At 43.4% G+C, this 20,948-nt stretch overlaps 1 protein-coding gene across 1 annotated transcript; it reads left to right on the top strand.

The window, feature by feature from the left end:
- Nucleotides 1-9,601: 9,601 nt before the first annotated feature.
- On the top strand, nucleotides 9,602-18,886 carry MPV17L (MPV17 mitochondrial inner membrane protein like). Its single transcript, XM_037504566.2, has 4 exons — nucleotides 9,602-9,911; nucleotides 12,371-12,441; nucleotides 15,384-15,413; nucleotides 15,499-18,886. Exons 1-4 carry the CDS (start codon nucleotides 9,602-9,604, stop codon nucleotides 15,676-15,678), a joined length of 591 nt encoding a protein of 196 aa, XP_037360463.1. The 3' UTR covers nucleotides 15,679-18,886.
- Nucleotides 18,887-20,948: the final 2,062 nt, after the last annotated feature.

The following is a 20,948-nucleotide window of genomic DNA, read 5'->3' as shown; positions in this document are numbered from 1 at the left end:
AGGCTCTACCCTAGACCATGGGGCCCCTTCCCCCTCTAGTAGCCTCAGTTCTGCAGTCAGATTTCTAAGATTTGTTTTGGCTTAGTTTTGACTCAATTGTAGACTTTTAAGTCAAATGTACAAGGGCCTCCCTGGTGGCACAAGGTGTTAAGATGCAACTTATAAAGCTATTTGCAGCCACTGTGGCATGAGTTTGATCCCTGGCCTGCCAGGGATCTGACCCACATGGCGCAGCAGACCTCTCCTGACTTGCCTGCTGCTCTCCTCAGCAGTGTATTTCAGTGGATCTGCCTGTTCTGCTCCCCACTCTGTCTCTGGTGAATCCTCTGACCTCCCTGCACCTCTGGCCTCTACCCCGGTTCTTGTATGCATAAATAAATAAATCTTTAAAAAAATCAAATGTACAAGATTCAATCCTACACAGACCAGCTTTTTCCTGCTTGGTGGTATAGCAACTCTGTGAAAATCTGGACTCTTACAGCTACATGGATAAAGTACTTAATCTCATGGTGTTAGGTTTATAAATTTAGGTTATGCTTACCTATTTGTGTTCTTTAAATATTGCTAGGCTTTTTACATCAAAAAACAACAATGACTCCACAGACTATAGTCTGCTTATACATATAGTCCCAATTTTCATCAAGTACTTACCACCAACACTTTTCAACCCAGCTTCTGCTGCTTTCACTCTACCCAAAGCTCCCGAAAATCATCTCAATTTTACCTGACATCTCAGCTGCATTGATTGGGTCCAGATAATCACTGCCTTTTTGAAACCATGACTTTGCTTCCTTCCCAAGATAACAAACTCTCTTGGTTGCCCTCTTCTTTCTCTGCCTGCCTCTTTTCACTCTCTGTTGGTGTTTCTTCTTTCTCTACCCAAGTTTACTCATTGGATTTCCTCAACACTCAGTGCTGAAGCTCTTTGCCCCTTTTCCTCTACACACTTTCATTATTTCACTTAACATTTATATCAGTGTCTTTCAAACCGAGAGTCACCTTATCAATGAGTTGTGAAATCATTTTAGTGGTCATGATTGGCATGTTTAGAAAAGTGAAACAGTGTAGCAAACAGCAGAGGGCATTACACAGAGTAAGGAGAATTAGGGAAGAACCCAAAGTCCACCAAAAAGTGAAAAGATAAGCAAATTGTGGTCTATCTGTTACTGGGCAGCCCCGATACAAAATGGGGTGCCTGACTGTGGGTCCTCACCCACGCGCTTAAAAGGACTTATCAATGCTCTACTGCAGGCACACGCGAAAGGTTAATAAAAGGTTTATTTACAAGGGAAGGGCAAATGAGGAAATGTACAGCTCAGGGAGAAAAGTGGGAGACAAAGTTTTAAATGCGTTCTACCCGATCCGCCGATCTGGAATCCCAAATGGCACTCTGAGAGCTGGCCAAGAGCCAGGAGCCGTGAAGCCAGGAGGCGAGCGACAGTGTCAGAGACCCCAAGGCCCATGTGTCTGGTTTTTATACCAACCCTGGCTGCTTAACTCCACCCTCAGGTTCAGCCACCTTCCCTTTGGTGGTGACGGGATTTGTCTTTCCCAATGTCTTGATGGCTTTGGTCTGGAGTGGGGGTGGGGTACACAAAGCCTGCATGGAATTAGCTCAGGATATCCTTTCCCCCTGACATATCCATCCAGTGGAATACTACACAGTAATAAAAAAGATTAAATTACTGATCCATGGGAGATCACAGGAGTCAGCAAACATTGTCTGCAAAGGTAGGAAATATTTTAGACTTTTGAAACCATTCAGTCACTGTCACAAATTCTGTGCAGCATGGATAAGAACCCAAAAAAGTAGCCTAGGTAATAGCTAAGAAAGGAATGATTGCTATATTCCAGTAAAACTGTTTATTGAAAAACTGAATTTTGGATTTAACATATTTCTATTTATTGAATAAACTGAATTTTGAATTTCATGTAATTTTCATGTCATGAAATAGTCTTCTAATCCCTCCCCCAACCATTTACAAATGTAAAATTGTTCTCAGTCATTGGTCTTTATGAAAATCTGGTTCACAATCTGCAGTTCACTAACCCATGTCTTATGTGAATCATAAGAACATTAAACTGAGTGAAAGAAGCCAAATATAATGCACTTGTACCTCTTAAATATTCTCAAAACCCTCCACACCTCTCTCTCCATTGCCTTTCCTTACCATCACCTTGACCATCAATGTAGTCAAGCCATTCTTAACACAGGAACCAAGGTTTTTTTTTTTTTTTTTTCTATACTTGGTATAGAATTTTATTTAAATTTATTGATTTAAATGTTATTATTTATTGATTTAAATGTTATTAAAAATTAAATAGTCCATGTGCTATTTGTTAATTTATCACCTTCTGGCTCCAAATTTATTCTTTCAGCTGCTCTGTAAAAAAATGGATCTGGGCCCTTTAAACATTTGTCCTTTTGCCAGTGGACTCAGCGCTAGGTTTGGGCAGTAGAGGGCACTGAAGCGACATTGTGGGACGGAAGGGCTTTGCTTCCCAGGGCCCAGCTCAGCGTCTCTGAACATAAGGAAAAAATTTACTCTCAATCCTAGGGGTGGGCCTAGACAGTGTTCAGGCCCCTGAGGGCAGGGATGGGCCCCTCATTCTAGCAGGAGCAGCTTCCTGATCTGGGTCCAGTCTCAGCCCCAGCCAAGGACACCCTGTTGGCCACCCCAAGGGCTACAAGTTTGCAGGGCTCAGCAGAGAGCAGGCAATGCAGGATTTTCTTCCTTTGTAAAGACTCACTGTAGAGATGCAAAGGCTGACCACCTTTTTCAAATGTCCCTTGTCCAGCTCCTTGGTCACCAGTGGGGGTGACTTGACCTCTCGGCATCAGAGTTTGCATTGCTGTTTCAGACGTCAAGTCTGTGCATGTGGCTTTGCTTTCCTGCCTGCCAGTGCAGGGAGGGTCATTTTTCAAAACAATGTACACACTTGCCAGCCTCCCTGAAGCCCATCTCAAGCAGAAGACGGTTCCCTTGGTGTCTTGTTCTGCGCTCACAGGCACGGAGACACGGCAGGCATCACTCAGATGTGAAATCCAGGTGTTACAGGGCAGCCCTGATACAAAATGGGTTGCCTGACTGTGGTTCCTCACCGGCGCGCTTAAAAGGACTTATCAATGCTCTACTGCAGACACACGTGAAAGGTTAATAAAAGGTTTATTCACAAGGGAAGGGCAAATGAGGAAATGTACAGCTCAGGGAGAAAAGTGGGAGACAAAGCTTTAAATGCGTCCTACCTGATCCGCCGATCTGGAACCCCAAATGGCACTCTGAGAGCTGGCCACGAGCCAGGAGGTGAGCGAGAGAGCGAGCCCCCCAAGGCCCACGTGTCTGGTTTTTATACCAACCCTGGCTGCTTAACTCCATCCTCAGGTCCCAGCCACCTTCCCTTTGGTGGTGATGGTATTTGTCTTTCCCAATGTCTTTCCCAATTTGTCTTTCCTGATGGCTTTGATCTGGAGTGGGGGTGGTGTCCACAAAGCCTGCATCGAATTAGCTCAGGACGTCCTTTCCCCCTAACACAGGGAGCTGGAGGAACTTCAACGAGCCTTTTTGAGGTGATGACCTTATGAGCTGCTTCCTTCCCTCCTGAAGTCTTATAATTGTGGTAGCCTTCAGGGTTTCAGTAGATATTTCAGCATCAGCAAGAGAAGTTAGAAGAATTTAGACTCAGAGACCCATAATGAATCGGGGGGTTCATTTAAATAAAATGAAATAATATCTGCCACAGAAAGCTTTGTTGTAATCAGCTTAATGTATTTTTTTTTTTTTTATTTATTTTTTTTTTTATAGAGGCATGTTTTATTTATTTATTTTATTTGTTTGTTTGTTTTGTTTTTACATGCACTGGGTACAGTCAGAAGCGCGGGAGGGTGAGAGAATTCACCAGGGCCAGAGCGGGGAGCAGAGCAGGCAGAAGGACCGAAGTACACCGCTGAGGGGAGCAGCGGGCGGCAGGAGAGGTCTGCGCGCCATGTGGGACCCTCCTCCGGTGGCCGGGGAGCAGCCGGGGATCGAACCGGCGCCGCAGAGGCCGCGGGCAGCTTCGCAACCCAGCGCTCAACCGCTGTGCCACCGGGGAGGCCCCCAGCTTAATGTATTTTTAATGTGAGCCTTAGTTGTAAATTAAAGTTCATCGGGCTTAATCCTGCTGAAAGAGTCTCTAACACCAGCCCCCACCCCGACATTTACATGCAGCACCTCTTCCTTACTTGTCCCCTACTGTTCAGGGACATTAATGCCACTTGAATGTGCTGCCTCATTATTGCCAGAAGGCTCTGAATCACAGCTGGCACAGATGATGGAGCATCCGTGTAATGAATTAATTTCTCTTAGAACCGCTCTTCTTTGAAGGTCATGCAAGTTCAATAGCCTTTGCTTGATTGTCTTTAACTACTGAAATTTTTTATTGCTTTTAAGAGACAAGTATACAGTGAGACATATAAATGCATCGAAGCCTCCTAAGTTTTCATTTCTCTTCCTCTCAACTCCCATTAAATAAATGTGCTGAGCTGTTTGATAGAGAGTGATGCTGGGGGAGCTGGGCTACTCGTGAGCCCATCACAACAGACACAGTCTGGGGGCAGGAAAGCCAGGTTTGTTCAGAAGCCCGTAGTGAGCGGGGAGAAGAGAGTGTTCTTGGGTCAGTGGGACTCAGCTGCTCCTGTGGCAGGGATGCTGTTCTCCCACCTCCTGTGAATGGGCTGTGGTGTGGGCCAGGAAAGGACAGTCGTCATGGTTTTGTGATGTTCCATTCTTTTCCACCCATCAACAGAAACAACTCAAAAGGAGTGAGGTTACTGCTGGGAGGTTAGTTTGGGGGAGTTGTAGGGGCGTTCGCCGGTAGCAATTGGAGACACAGAGCTATGTGTTCCCCAGGCGTTGACCGTGGCCAGCTGGGGCATGGTTTTGTGACTTCAAGATCACCATAGATTTTGGAGGAGGTAAACCTTATAGATTGTTTACCAACCCCAGCCTCATTGAGCCTCTGTGAGGTATAAAGGAATCTTTGCACCTTAGAGACTGCACACAAGGCAGTAGACTCTCAATGATTGAGGTTGCCAGATTGAACCAAATTTTAAAAATAGAGGGTGACCAGTGAATTTCAGATGCACAATCGATCATTTTTTGTATAAGTGCATCCTAAATATTTGCATGGGATGTATTTAAAGTAAACAACTCTTCATGGTTCATCTGAAATTCAAAGCTAATTGAGCATTTGGGGCCCACCCTGTTTGGCTCGGCATTTTTACCCACGAGGGTAAAACTTCCATCCTACACTTTTCTACTCCAAGCTTCCATCGACACATATTGGAAGAAGTCTTCTCTAGACATCTTGGAAAATACCTATCTGAACAATTTTGAAGAGGTCTATTCTTCAAGGAGAGCAAAAGGATTATAGAGGCTCCTGCATTTACTTTTGATGTGTAACTTTGGGTGTGTCATGAGGAAATTATTTTAACTATATTCTCTTCTATTTTCTCTATTGCATGCTAAATGTATTAAAGTTCTTTTTTATTGAAGCCCTTATGCACTAGTATATGCTTTGTCTTTATGCAGTGGATGGCAGAACCTATTTTGAGTAGGCAGGTTTGGGGTTCCTGGGGTGCCCCTCATTTTACCCACTAACATTTCCACAGCACTTAGGTTATAGTGCTTGATCAACTGGATGAATGAGTGAGTGACTGAACACACAGTCCTAACCTCTGTGCTGAGAGATGGGTAGTTTGATTTCAGCTAATATGGTCAATTGCTGTTAGAGGGTATAGGGGTGAAGGGGAACATTTCTCACTCCCTCTGAAATTCTTCTCAGACTGGTCCGGTAAAAGAAGGAATGTCAGACAGATTGGGAGGAGAAAAAGAACAAATGTAGTTACATACACTTGGAGAAATTATATGGCTGTCAATTCTAAAGTAAATTGGGGTGTACTGAGGTTTCTTTTTCTTGAACTAATTAATGGGATAGTGGCCTGTAGGGGAGCAAAAATCTTCCACCCCAAAATATGACACTGTAATAGGTTTGGTTCATGGGAGGGGCTCTGAGAGCTGGTGGATTTTCTTGTGATGTTTATATCTAAACTTCTGTCTTTTCCGCAAGACATCTCTTTTCAATGGAGAAAGCAGAAGTACCTTTGTTTTCCCCAGTAAGTGCCCTAACTGACTTCCCCTTTTGTCACTCAACCTCCCTTGCCTCAGCTAAGCTATTTAAGATGGCATCTAAAGGCACATGGATGAATTACCCAGTCGTGCTCATGTACACAGGAGGCGTCCATGTTATTGTTAAACTTCCCTAAGCTTGTTTCTCATATCAATCTGTCTGGTACTGGTTTGATTATTTGCCAGCCTAGAATAACCCAGAGGGGTCTGGGATGTGCACTAATGTGCCCATCAAGGAAAGAAGGTCACATGTGATGGAAGAGGGTGACTCATGACCAAGACGGATGTTCTAGATGTTTTTTCTGCCATCAGATAAGTTCCTCCAATAAACTACCTTTGGTGTTTGTCCTTGTGAGAACTTCCATCCTAAATTTTTCTACTCCAAGCTTCTATCAACACATATTGGAAGAAGTCTGCTCTAGACATCTTGGAAAATATCTATCTGAATAATTTTGAAGAGGCCTATCCTTCAAGGAGAGAAAAAGGATAATAGAGGCTTCTGCATTAATGGCTCATAGCCCCTTCTACTATAGAGCTTGGTAGGCTGAATAACGTCCCTCCATACATGTCAGTATCTTAATCCCCAAAACCTGTGAATATGTTAGTGTGCGACCAAGGGGTACCCAGAACCCCAAACTGTTAAGGGGTGCATGCTCTAAAAGGGATCCTGCATCCATATTCACAAAAGCAAATAAAGCAGATTCTTAGTGTGAAATATCTTTAGTAGAAGTAGTTTGCAGAGAGACAGACAGAGAGAGAGAGAGAGAAAGAAAAGGACATTCCTAATAAAACTCAGAAAATCACCCAAACCCTTGTGGGCAAATGCCCAGCCAAAAGGCTCCACCCAAGTGGGGCTACTGAGGTCCAAGAGCTTGCCACAAATATAAGGTATCTTCTGGCAAAGATCCAAAATAGTGGCTGCCACTGTCTCTACCAAGGACCAGGGCCAGCCTTCCCACATGTCCCCCGCCCATGTGTCTCTTTTGAGAGCCTTTTCCAAGTGTTTTTTCATGTCTCTCTTCCACATGTGTCCATCAGCTCCCTAGGTACAAGTCAAAACTGGAGAAGCAGGAGGAGAGGCCCACCTGACTTTCAGTCTTACACGGTTACCTGGCCATGCTCCACCCCTGGATCCCAGGAGCTCCCCCACTCAGAAAGTCCAGTCCACAGCATATGGGGACTTGTAATTCTAAGTGGAGTGTAAGTGGGGGTGGAGAAAATGGTGCCTTCCCTTCACAGAGGGGTACCTGTAACAAATATGTTACATGGCAAAAGGGACTTTATAGTTGACCCTCAAGGTAAGGATCTTGAGATTCAAGGTAAGGATCCGGATCCCCCAGATGGGTCAAATGCAATCACAAAGGTCTTTCAAAGAGGGAGGTGGGAGGGTCAGGAGAAAAGACAGTGGCTGACAAATGACAGAGACTGGGAGATGCTGCACTGCAGATCCTGAGGATGGAGGAAGGGGCTATAAGCCAAGGAATGCAGGGGTCTCAAGTAGCTGGAAAAGGCAGGGAAATGCATTCTCGTCTGAGGCATCCAGAAGGACTGCAGCTCTGTCAATCTATTTTAAACTTTTGCTCTCCAAAACCCGAAGACAACACATTTGTGTTGTTTTAAGCCACTAAGTGGTCACTTGTTATAATAACAATAATATAATAGGAAAACAATACAAAGGGGGTATAAATGATAAAGAGATGTTTTGGTGAATAAGAGCCTGCCCAGCTATGAGCAGTCCCGCAGGGATTTTCATGGGACTGCTAATAAGGACAAGGAGAGGAGGGACTGACAATACAGAGATGGGCAGATTTTCAAGCTCTAAGAGCATGAGTGTAGTAATCTGTTAGGGTTGCCATCACAAAACACCACAGACTGGGAGGCTTGAAAAGCAGAAATTGATTTTCTCACAGTCTGGAGGCTGGAAGTCCAAGATCAAGATGTCTGCTGGATCGCTGGCCTCTCTTCTTCGCTTGAGTAGCCTCTTCACCATGTCCTCACATGCTCTTTCCTCCATGCGCACACAGCCCTTGTATCTGTGTCCAAATGTCCTCCTCTTACAAGGACACTGGTCAGATTGAATTTTCCCCAGGATTAGAGGTTCAATATATGAATTTGGGGGTGGACGCCATTTAGCTCCCAATGGAGGAACAGCACAAAATGGGGTCTGCAAATGGAGGAACAGTCTACAAAACAACCGGTTGGTGCTCCAGATTGGAGACTCGGGCCCTGTGTGACTCAGGACATGTGACAATTCAATGCAATGCAAAGGGGTTGGGATTGGATGCCAGACTGGAAAAAGGGCTTTTGCACTACTTGGTATGTGGTTTGTAGATTAGGTAACAGTATTGCTTCAGGGTTTGTGTCCTTGTTTAGATAATTGTGCTATGGTTATGGGAGTCGTCAATATTTGCAGACGCTTGGGTGACAGGTATATGGGAACTCTGGACTATGTTTGCAAATTATTTAACGTCTGGAATTATTTCAAAATGCGAAGTTAATAAAGTTAAATGAAACGGGGTAAGCAGATAGCAGAGAAAGCGAGGGAGCGAGAGTGGAGCACAGGGAAGCAGGAGGTAGAGAATTGGCTGTGACAACTGTTTAGAGTCCTAAAGACCCGCTGCTTCTGACAGAATCTGGGCCATCACCACTGCACCCACCTCACATCCTGATTTTTAACTTCTAGCCCTATTGCATGTGTTGAACACACTGTGGTGGGGTGCGGCTGGGGTCAGGGCCGTGTGAAACACCCCACCATTTTGGTAACTACACATCCTCTTTCCAACACCTCTCTCCTTTCCGAAAGCAGATAATTCACCATTTTGAAGTGCACCAGCCAATGGCTTTTAGTATGTTTACAAAACCATGCGACCATCACGCCTGCACACAGAACATTTTCATCACCCCAAAGAACCCCTCCCCCAGTGAGCTGTCAGGTCCCCTCTCCCCGCAAACGTCCACTCTCCCTGACAGCCAAGAGTCCACTTTCGGTCTCTACGGATTTGCCTCTTCTGCTATTTCATGCAAACGAAATCCTGGGTCCAGCGGTCCAGCCACCTCCCCGAGGCTCGGCCCCCGCCGTGGGCTGTGGCCACCAGGATTGGACGGCGCGGCCTGGGTGTGCGCCGGGCGCCCAATCGCTCCTGCGCGCCCGGAGGAGGCAGGTGCCGGCGGCGGGGAGGCCGGGGCGCGGGCCCGGGAGCCGGCCGCGAGGGGAGGGGCCGCGGCGGCCGGGGGCGAGGCCGGGGGGCCGGCCCGCGGGGAGCCCGGAGCCCGCCGGGCCCGAGGAGGGGCCGGGGGCGGCCGGCGGGCGTGGTCCTGCGAGCGGGTCGGCGGAGGGGCCGGGCGAGGCCCGGGGAGCGCGCGCGGGGCGCAGAGGGGCCGCGGCGGGCGAGCCGGGAGCGGTGCGGGCGGCTGGCGTGCGCCCCGGCGCGGGCATGGCGAGCTGGTGGCGGGCGCTGCCGCGCGCGGCCCGGCGCTACCCGTGGCCCGCAAACGTGGTGCTCTACGCCGGCCTCTTCTCGGCGGGCGACGCGCTGCAGCAGGGGCTGCGGGACGCCCCTCCCGACTGGCAGCAGACGCGGCGCGTGGCCACCCTGGCCGTGACCTTCCACGCCAACTTCAACTACGCGTGGGTGCGGCTGCTGGAGCGCGCGCTGCCCGGCCGCGCGCCGCGCGCCGTCCTGGCCAAGGTGCTGTGCGACCAGGCGGTCGGCGGGCCCGTGGCCATCTCTGCCTTCTATTCTGGTGAGGTGCCAGAGGGGGGCAGGATACCCAGGGTTGGGGGACCAGAGGCAGAGGTCTGGGGTCCAAGGGGTTGGGTGGAGATTGGCGAGGTCAGTGATGGGTAGGTGCGAAGGTCTGGGAGTGGGGAGTGGGGGGGTTGGGGCCCAGACAGGTGCCGGGAACTATGGGGTGGGCTGCAGGGAGGTTGGGGGGTATTGGGGTTGCGGGAGTTCAGGGGACCAGGAAAAGCGAGGATGAGGGGCTGAGAAATCTGGGGGCCAGGGATTAAGAGGGTGTTGAGGGGTGGTGACTGCAGCGGTGGAGAACTAGGGTGCCAAGGTCCAGCAGGTCAGAGATCCAGGGGGCTAGGGTCGCAGGTGGGACACTAGGTTTGTGCAAAATCGAACTGGAGATTGCAGGAGGCCTGGGATGCTAGTGGAAGGGGCGAAGGCAGGGTTGGGAGTCACTTTGCCTCTAAAAAAGACCCTCTGGGTTGTCGGAGATAACCCAGCTCCACACCATGGCAACTGCAAACCCTGTGAGCTCGTTGTGGGGATGGAGTCGACATGCTCCTTGGAAAATCCATTCCTGGGCTTGGGACCTCCCTTCCACTGGCGGACACCCCATTCCAACACACGAACAAAATGTGAGGGAACCGGTGATCAGAGCATCAGAGCAGGTCAGGCCTGGTTTCCTGGGAACTTGGTGCTCAGGGCCCTGATCCTGCTTTGGCAATGAGATTTTCCTTCAGGAGTCCCATACCCTGTCAAAACCCACAGAAAATGTGAGGAGGTTTGGACCCCTGTCATGGAGGAACCTATAGCTTTGGGGATCTCTTGAGCCCCCTCCTAAGAAAATCTACCCCATATCCCGAGGACCTGATTTTAGGGTTTTGGCAACAACTCCTAAAATCCAAAAGCAATGGAAGTGCTCTTCTGTGGACTGGAAGGGAGCCAACTGGGGAGGGACCCCAACTCCCTGAAAAAACCAGGGGTCTCTGACCTAGCCTTGGTTTGAGGGTGGTTCACCGATTTGCTCCAAGAGAGTTTCTCTGTCAGTGGCTGGTGGAGCTTCTACACCAAGTTGAGGTGGTCAGGCCACTGCCTTGAAGAAGCTTAGACTGCCTATGGATCTTTTTTGGGGGAACTTTTTCCCACAGTAAACATGAAGGACCGCTTCCTAAAGATCCAGTCTCAGCCATACTATCTGTCTGCAAACAGTTTACCAGATCTGCAAACATGTTCCTCAGCTTGTTATTAGATAAATGGGTTGAGAGCTAGGGACTGGGAGTTTGGGCACCAGCTTCCTGCTTACTTCTGGGACAACCCGGTGAGCAGGTCCTTTTATTATTCCATGTGACAGGTGAGGAAACGGAAGCTCAAAGGGATTTAGCAACTTGCCCAAAGACAACATGGTCCCTTTGGGGTGAGTTATCAGTAGGCCTGAAACCAGAAAGATGCTGTGGGAACAGGCCCCAGATTCCTGCACAGATTGCTTCTATGTTTTGCTTTTCAGATTTCTGGCCCAGTCTCCTGCATGTTCAAACGGAGGGAGCAGGATGGGGTGTTTGTTCAAGGCATTTCTGACTTGGAAATTGTCTAAATCAGATGACCTTTTGTGTTGGAGAAGCCACAGTAGTTGTGATAAAGAGGTCTGGCTCAGGAATTCACACCTGGCTTGGACTTGGCCCCTATTAACCTCTCTGGGCAATTTCCTCCTCTGTTATACCAACTTCAGCAGTTTGCTTGTGTCAGTTGAAATAAGGCACATAAAGTGCAAAGCACTTAATTAGTGCTGGGTAAGTGAAGGGCTGTGTCAAGGATATTTGGCTGGGTTTCCTTAGGAGTCCTATTAAGAATCCCCTTCCAGGGACTCAAAAAAGCTCTAATTCCAGAGAATTTTTAAAGAATACTCTTATTTTTACACCCTTCCAAAAATAGGGTTTTTGTCCTTGTTCCCTGAATTTCTTTCTGGGGTGGTTGAATATCAAAGTTTTCAAAATGTTTTTAGGAAGACTGAATTGGTATTCTGCTTTCAAATTCTGATTAGGGTAATATTGATGGGGAATTTATGTTTACTAACATACTCACTGTCTGTCAGCCTTTTTTTTTTTTTTAAAAAAGAATGAAATTAAGTTTAAAAAATGTAAACATTTCTCAAAGTTTGGAAGGCAAAGAGTCACTCATAGTCCTACTACTTTAACACTGCTGTTTTTGTGAATTCTCTTACAATTTTTGAAAAATTATAACTTTTATACCCTGCTATTCATTCTTGCTTTGTAATTATCATTCCTTTGACATTTGCATAGTTTTAGAGTGGAAATTATGTTGTGTTTTGACTGTTGGATCAGAAGGGGCATTTGAGTCTGAGAATGGGGTGGTTATTTTGCATATTGAATAAGAAAACGAACATGAACTGTCATTAAGTATTCATCCTACTGAATCTTGTAAAATTCCTTTGGTGTGTGTTTGTGCCAATAGGTATGAGTATTCTCCAAGGAAAGGATGACATATTTTTGGACCTGAAGCAGAAATTCTGGAATACATATAAGGTAAAACAGACACTTGAAAATGCAACCAACATCTTTTTATATACCTTTAACAAGAAATACATTTTTTTAAGATTTATTTTTTATTTATGCATACAAGAACTGGGGTGTAGGCCCGAGGTGCAGGGGGTGAGAGGATTCACCAGAGACGGAGTGGGGAGCAGAACAAGCAGATCCACTGAAATACACTGCTGAGGGGAGCATCGAGCAAGGCAGGAGAGGTCTGCTGGGCCATGTGGCTTGCTCCCTGGCCAGCTGGGGATCGAACACATACTGTAGTAGTTGCAGATAGCTTCATAGTGCTGACACTTAACCCCTTTCGCCACCAGGGAGGCCCCAAGAAATACATTTTAATAAAAATATTTGTCCTCAAATCAGGGCTCCATTTGGGTGGTACAAGGGCACTGTGTTTTGACAGTGTTTTGATGGATGAAAAGAGGTTTTAAGCTTGTCTATACTTTAAAGTGTCAGTACTTGACAAGTGTCTATACATGAATGTTTCCAGGATGGGAAAGGAACAACAACTCTGAACTGTCTGACATTCATATGTTTATTCTTATTGGTGCCCACATTAATTCCTGAGTTTTGGAGCCAATGAGGTCATTACACAATAGGAACAGTAGAAAGAGATGGCTTAATGGTCATTCTCACATTCAGAGCCATGGTTTCCAGGTGTGCTGAGTCACTGTGAAAGGAAACTTCTTAACCTCACTAAGGTATTTACAGAGAAGTGGGATGTTCCCCAGGGTTACTTGAAGCAAGTCACCTATTACGCCTATTACACCTATTACACTATTACTATTGTACCTATTACAATATATACAATCCACTCTAACAAATATTTATTCACGTTCAATTGAGATTGATGAAGTAGTGTCTGTAGGCCTGAAAAAATCAGGAAGGCTTTCCAGTTCTGCCTATAGCATGTTAATTCTACTAACACAGAGGTGAATTTTCAGGATTTCAGGTTATATAGGCTGGCCTAGAGATTCACATGTACCTAATTCTCTAAGAAAAGCAGTGTCAACCACACCCAGCTATTGCCAGCTATGCTACTGCTTCTAGCATCTTTTGTTGAATGGTACCAAGCCCCAGAGCTGGCATCACCCACATGGTAATTGGAAGCAGATGATAAAGAGGGTTGAAGTCACACCTTCTTCCTGAGCCCCAACACTTGGGAACAGTTCTTTCTTTCTTCAAGGGGGAAGACTGTGTAGAACTTTTCTCTCCCAGTTATTTATTTACTTAATTCTTTGTTTATTATTAGTAAGGACTCCAGGACTCCTGATTTTTCAATGGTTGATCATTCATTTCAGTGTTTAATTATTTGTAGTACTGAAGTGTACCTGATTTGGTCAGTGAGTGCCTCTTTCCATGTCCTTGTGATACCCCCTATCTTTATTTGTTTATTTCCTGGCATAGCAAGATGTTTCAGGCTCACCTTGTACCTGCCTTAACCCTGGACCTATTTCTCTGAGGAGTCCTTTTCCCTTTTCTTGGAGGATTGTGCAGAAGACCAAGATCTAGGCACAAGAGGATGCTACATTTTAAAAAAATAGTTATTTATGCATACAAAAACTGGGGTATAGGCAAGAGGTGTGGGGGATGTGTGAGAGGATTCCCAAGAGACAGAGTGTGGGGGACAGAACAGGCAGACTGACTGAAATCCACTGCTGAGGGGAGCAGCGGGGGAGACAGGAGAAGTCTGCTGTGCTATGTGGGTCACCTCCCTGGCTGGAGATAGAACTCGTGCTACAGTGACTACAGGTAGCTTCATAGTGCTGTGTCTTAAAACCTTGCGCCACCAGGGAGGCCCAAGGATGCTGCATTTTGAAAGAAAAAAAAATGATATAAGAAATTTATTAGGTGGGCTTAGTTTTCTGATCAGGTAGTAAATTCTTCAATGACATTATACCTAAAGACTTCAAAGTGCTTAAATACTTGCAATTGAACTGTGATTGCAATTGTTTGTTGTAGAACTTTAGAAAATGAAAATTACTAAAAAAAAAAAAAGATATTCATACCACTTTCATGTTACCAATGTAATATCACTTTTTAAAAAATAAAAATGTATTAATTTGCAATACTATATAAATTTTGGAGTGCAGCTTTACAACTTGATATGTGTATAAACCTCACTTCACCCACCACCAAAATTCTAGTGCCCTTAGCCATGCTTTCCTCTTGCCTCCCTCCCCCACTTTTCATAGAGTCTAAGAGTTATTTTTGTTGTGATTTGTTAGTTTGTTTGCTTTGCTTATTTATATTCCACAGATGAGAGAAACCATCTGGTGTACTACCACCTTTAAAGAACTATTTTGAAAACCTCTAGTTGTTGGATTTTTTTTGGGGGGAGGGGGTTAATTTATTTACCAAGACCTCTGTTGAAAAAAATTGATAATGATGACTTTTCTTTCAGATTGTATACATTACAGCCTGTTAAAGTAAATCTAAAACATTTTATAATATACAAAAAATCATCTAGACTTATTCCATATCATGAAATAGTTTTGAGTATATTATTAGCGAATCATTTCATAAAGAATAAATTGTGATATGGTTTAAAAAATATATTTATGATCTGTTATAAATACATTCCTACATTATTTGCTTGGACTAGCCGGAAAATTACTACACACACACACACACACACACCCGTATCTATCCATATGTTGTTATTTTGAAAGCAGGTGTCTTGCAGAATTGGTACCGACTCTGGTAGACTTCTTTCTGGATACATGAGTAAGAATGCTTTATACAATTCCACAAGTCCCCACCTGCCACCCACCCTGGAGACCTTAAGCACTCTAATTTAATCGGCTTAGTCTGAAATATAACACCACCATTGTACTATATGCCTGGTATTTCTTAATCTTTTATTCAATGAATTGTGGGATTGTTTGGGGCAATGAGAAGCATTCTAACAAAGTTTTCCTTTATTCCAGTGTGCTCTGATGTACTGGCCATTTGTGCAGGTGAGTTTCAAGCTACTGAGAAGGGGGACTCAGGATTTTTGTCCATATGGACCCCTCACAGATTCTCCCTCTCTGTCTCTTGCAGCTGACCAACTTCGCCCTTATTCCCATTCACTGGAGAACAGCTTACACCGGCTTCTTTGGCTTTTTCTGGGCCACCTTCCTTTGCTGCTCCCAACAGAGTGGTGATGGTACCTTGGAGTCAGTTTTCACCTCCCTTCATCTAAAGGACACCCATGCAGTAGAAGGGCCTCCAGAGAACTGAGAAGTCAGACTCCTAGAATGACTAAATCTTTTCCTTAAATGCAATGGATTGCTGTGGATAAAATACTCTAGTTACCTGTTATGTGCCCCATCTTGCAAATTTATTGTTCCATAGACTCCATTGCTTTTTATAAATTATAACATTCCACCTGTTTTATTTTTCTCCATCCTACTCTGAATGTATTATTTCTGTAGTATTTCCACTTTTCCAATACTTTGGCTCATATCAGTAACAGTGGCAAAATGGCATTTTGTAATTATTACTATTTCTATTCCATTATTTTAATGTCAATGGGTTTAAGAAAGTCCTATGTCAATTGAATACCTCTTTCTCCTAAAATCTCAGGTTATCACCCAAATGCTTTTGGATCAGATTCTCTTTTTTACCAAAAATAGTTCTTATCTAAGTCAATTACTATTTACATAGAATTCAATCAAGGAAAAATGGAACAATTTTTTTCTCCAAACTGCTATAACTTATCTGTTGTTATGCTGATACTACAACTTTTTAAGTACATTTTTGTATCATCAGCAACAAAAACAACAACAATGTATCATCAGTGTCCCCTAGATAAAATGTATTTTATTGTTGTCTTTTACTTTTAAAATTTCCTAGGTACTTGTTAGTTAAGTTTTTAAATTTTTGAGCATATTCAGCTGACTAACATGCCCCATTTCCTAGACATGAAATATTCAAAACATTTGACTTCTTAAAGAAATATATTGAGTGAAGGTTCTTAAAATGTTAATATTTTTTTCTTCCTCCAAAAGGTAGAATTCCACTTTATAGGACTCCAGGGAAAATAGTTACCCCAATTTTACATTGATATTATGTTTCTAAAAATCAATGCTTTAAAATAAATATTGATAGATAATCCTTAAGGTAGACTCAAGAAACTCAATCTAGTTTTTCAGATTTACTCAGTTTGTCTAACCTCAAACCAGTGGGTTTATGAAATTGTTTGAATATCTCAAGTTTCAGCAAATTTTATCTAAGAATTACACTAGAATTCTGCTTCTAATGGAATATTTCACAAATTTAAAGACTTGAAACACTGAAATGTTCGTAAATTTATCTTGGCAATTTATGATTAAGATTCATTTAAGAATGTATACCTGAATTTCTTAAGCATGTGACTTCTACAATTTGTACTGTGAGTTTATATGTCATCATTATAACTTCTAAGCATACAATTTATTTGAATTTAATAGATATTAAATATTTTCCATCATTGGGACAATAGTAAAGAAATTTCTAGAGCATTAATTTTAAAATTATTTGTTTTGGCATTATTTTTAAAGTGGTTCATAGAACAGAGAATCTATTTCACAATGCAAAAGTTACATTTTGTCATTCAGTATATTCAGAATAACTGTAGCAAGTTCTACCTGGCAGTGTTTAGATAAGGTTCAATATTGCTTTCATGATGCAAAAATAGTGTTTGTATTTTGTATAAAAATACTTGGGAAGACAGACTTTGTTTAGACTGTCAAAGGGGAAAAAGCTTATTTATAAAAGTTAGGGTATGATAGTCTTTACTCAGTAATGGGTTACTCTGTGTTGTCGAGAATACATGGAATACATATTCTGAGAATTTTTACAAATAATACACTTTGTATTTTTATGCACAAGTAATGATGTGTGTTAGTGCAGGAAATGGAAATTAATCAAAACGATGTATTGTTTATTTACAAATGCTGCTGTCCTTGGTAAAACACGTTTCAGGACCTTGAACCCACAGGCAGCCCTCTCTTTTCCTCCAGATTTTCCTGGCTTCTACAATTTGTTTAATGTTTGTGTGTTCTGATCCTGTGGTTGCTCAGGCAAAGGCCAAACCTAGAATTCATTTCCCTTAATAGAGTGAGACAGACCACATTTCCAAACGGTGTTACCCTAGCATATATAGAGAACAAAAGGGAAATTTGGAAAATATCAAAAAGTATTTAAAAATTTGTAGAATACCAATTTCCGATTGTTAATAGCTTGACTGGGGTCAGATATCCTATCCTGCATCCAGGCATTCGGAGTATTTACCCTTTAACTCCAAGGGCACCTTCTTGGCATTTCTTTCTGATTCCATTTTTGTCACTGATAATACCATCTTCCATCCACCACCAAGAAGCTGCCTTGACCCTGCTACCTTTAAGATCAAGAGAGTTTGAGTCCTGTCTTTGTGGAGTCTGGTTTCTATTTCTAGTCTTGGAGAGGGACCTCTTAACCAGATGGTGGAAAACTGATTTCTCCATGCAGGGGAGATCTTTCCTTCTACACAAATGAGTGCCAGCACCCTTACAATCCATCAATAGAACCATAGCTAAATGAAATAAACATGTAAGTAATCAATTAATATTATGGGATGGCTGTTTTAGAGGTGTAAGGATAACTACATGGCGATAACTATGTTCAAGAAGTTTATGATCTATTGAGCATATAAATTTAAAAAATGACAATCGGGTGCTTAACACATCTGATCCAACCCATCAATCACTGTTTAAACAGCATCTGTGACAAGCAGTCAATAGAAACCTTGAACATTACTCAAATATTGCCTCCCAGTCCTGGGTTAGTGGCATAAGCAGTAAGTACTTTGAAGTCGTGGTGCTCTGGATAACCTGGGAAAACTTCCCAGAGGAGATGCCTGAGTCCAGAACAAAGGTTGTAAATTCACAAGACTACAGCCTGAACTGGGGTGGTAATGGTAGGATCAGATGAGACAAAATGAGATCTTGAAAGAGCAAAAAAAAAAAGAGAAGGCATTTCATTTCTAACAGGGAAATTTCACTGACCAACTTTGAATAATGTACACGTGTCTATGCAGCTTACTTGTAATTAAGGCTCACACATAATGTGCAACTTACCTGTCTCCGTTTATAGGAAAATTAATGAAAATGATACTCTTTTATCTATATCATTGTTGGTTTGGTGAGTGAGAATTAGGCAATTTGAAAGTGCATATGTTTAAAATGTTCTAATACCAAGTTTGAGAATGGTATGTGAAACCTTTTGTTTGTAACAAGATTTCCATATTTTCCTCAAAATCTTGCAAGTGGACGAAGTGATTCGTTATTTGCCCACTTTACAGCCAGTGAAATTTGACATCTGGGGAGTCATACAAATGAAGGGTACTCTAGGATAACTTGAGCATTTTCTCCTATTGATGTTCTTTGGGCCAAAATTAGAAAACTGTTTAATGAATAAAAGAAATCATAGCTACTAAAAGTTTGAGTTCAAAGGGGAATTTTTTTTTACATCCTATTATTTCATTGATAGTTGCAATTTTGGTTTTTATTTTTAAATTTTTTTAAAAGCTTTTATTTATTTATGCATACAAGATCTGGGGTGTAGGCCAGAGGTGCGGGGTTGCGGGGTGATGAGAGGATTCACCAGAGACAGAGTGGGGAACAGAACAGGTGGATTGACTGAAGTACACTGCTGAGGGGAGCAGTGGGGAGACAGGAGAGGTCTGCTGTGCCATGTGCGTCAGCTCTTTGCCTGGGGATCAGGGATCTAGCTGCAGTGGCTGGGGTTTGCTTCATAGTGCTAAGACTTAACCCCTTGCAACACCAGGGAGGCCCAATTTTGGTTTTTAATACTTTGGCATTTTAGGTTGGAGCTAGATAGAGCCTCCAAGGTCAGTCATATAAACTCAGCTAACCAGTCAAATTGAAGGCCCACAATCTCTTTACTTGATACAGATTATCCACAACTACAATTTCCAGCTCATCTGCTATGCACTTCATTTGTTCGAAGTGTATTCTTGGCTCTGTAGATATTTTACTTTTAGTTCAGTGGAATTTTATGTGAATTTCTAGAGTTGTTTCTTGTTTTTTTAACCACAACAAATTATATCAGCACATGCCTAGCAATGGAACCTGGAGGCAATTTTTGTTTGAAATTAGGTTCAACTTCTGGAAGTATTAGAAAGTTAATGGATTTTTGTGCCTGAAGATTTTGACCTTGCTTGGCTATATTTAGTCGAGGTTTACCCATAATGTTCAGAATCTAAAAGATTTAAAGCACAGAAAATGCAATTATAAAATATTGCATTTTTTTCTTTTAAGCTGTCAATAACCAATACGTGAAGGGGGAAATCTGGAGTTTAAAGATAAAGTATGTACTTGAAGTTTAATGATAAAGAATACTAGAATTGAGAGTTCCAGGGCCTCCCTGATGGAGCAAGGGATTAAGTCTCAGCACTAAGAAGCTATCACCAGCCACTGCGGCTTGAGTTCGATCCCCGGCCAGGGAGCTACCCACATGGTGCAGCAGACCTCTCCTGTCTCCCCTCTGCTTCCCTCAGCAGTGTACTTCAGTGACTCCACCTGTTCTGTTCCCCACTCTGTCTCTGGTGATTCTTCTCACCCCCCACCTGTAGCCTGTACCCCAGTTCTTGTATGCATAAATAAATAAATCTTTAAAAAAAGAGAGAATTGAGGCAACCCAGTGAGGATTTCCAAGTGACTTCTCAAAAACCATCCCTCTTGAGCTTAAGTAGGAAAAAAAATTCAGTATTAAGATGAGGTGAACTTGAGTTTCAACTTCAAGTTACTGTGGCTGCCCTTCCTACCCTCCAGCGCACATGTGGTTTTTTTCTTTCTTTCTTTTTTAAATTTATTTATTTATACTAGAACCCAGGTACAGGCCAGATGCACAGGAGGGTGAGAGGATTCACCAGAGATAGAAAGGGGAACAGAACAGGCAGATTGACTGAAGTACACTGCTGAGGGGAACAGCGGGCGAGACAGGAGATGTCTGCCTCTCCGTGTTGGATTCTCCCCAGCCGGCCAGGATTGATCCCACGCTGCAGAGGCCGCGGACAGCTTCACAGCATGGTGCTCAACCGCCTCCGCCAACAGGGAGACCCACGTGTGTTTTGTTTTTTTTTTTTTCATCTTGAGTCTACTGATTTCTTTCATGATTTAAATTCTGTCCTACTATTTTGACCAAAGTAGATTGCCCTGAACACATTCAATGAAGGAACTGATCATTCTTGCTTGAAAAGTATGTTAGATTGTTTGGGAGTTAAGTTCAGTGAACATTTATACATTCATCCTGTTTATAAGCGAGGTCACTTAGATCATTCTGTGGCTATCCTTTCTGTATTTATTGCTTCTTCATTTTCGGTCCTTTCTGTTGTCTTAAGTTGTACCCTGAATGTTGGCAATAGAATGGGAATAGTAAGTTGCCACCAGGAAGTTAAATTGTCGAGTGGGAGATAGAATTTCCTTCACTGAACGTAACAGTTATATAATAAACATATAATTTCTCCA

Source organism: Talpa occidentalis, unplaced genomic scaffold (assembly GCF_014898055.3).
Source record: "Talpa occidentalis isolate TD23 unplaced genomic scaffold, MPIMG_talOcc4v2.1 talOcc4.12, whole genome shotgun sequence".
NCBI classification, from domain to species: domain Eukaryota; kingdom Metazoa; phylum Chordata; class Mammalia; order Eulipotyphla; family Talpidae; genus Talpa; species Talpa occidentalis.
Note: the sequence above shows the minus strand (reverse complement) of the source record. Positions and strands in the feature narration are given on the sequence as shown.

What these genes read in the sequence shown, in the direction of transcription:
- MPV17L (XM_037504566.2), top strand. Translation starts at nt 9,602, where the DNA reads ATGGCGAGCTGGTGGCGGGCGCTGCCGCGCGCGGCCCGGCGCTACCCG. An exon ending in CATCTCTGCCTTCTATTCTG is followed by an intron (nt 9,912 to 12,370) that starts GTGAGGTGCCAG and finishes TTGTGCCAATAG; the next exon opens with GTATGAGTATTCTCCAAGGA. An exon ending in TGTACTGGCCATTTGTGCAG is followed by an intron (nt 15,414 to 15,498) that starts GTGAGTTTCAAG and finishes TGTCTCTTGCAG; the next exon opens with CTGACCAACTTCGCCCTTAT.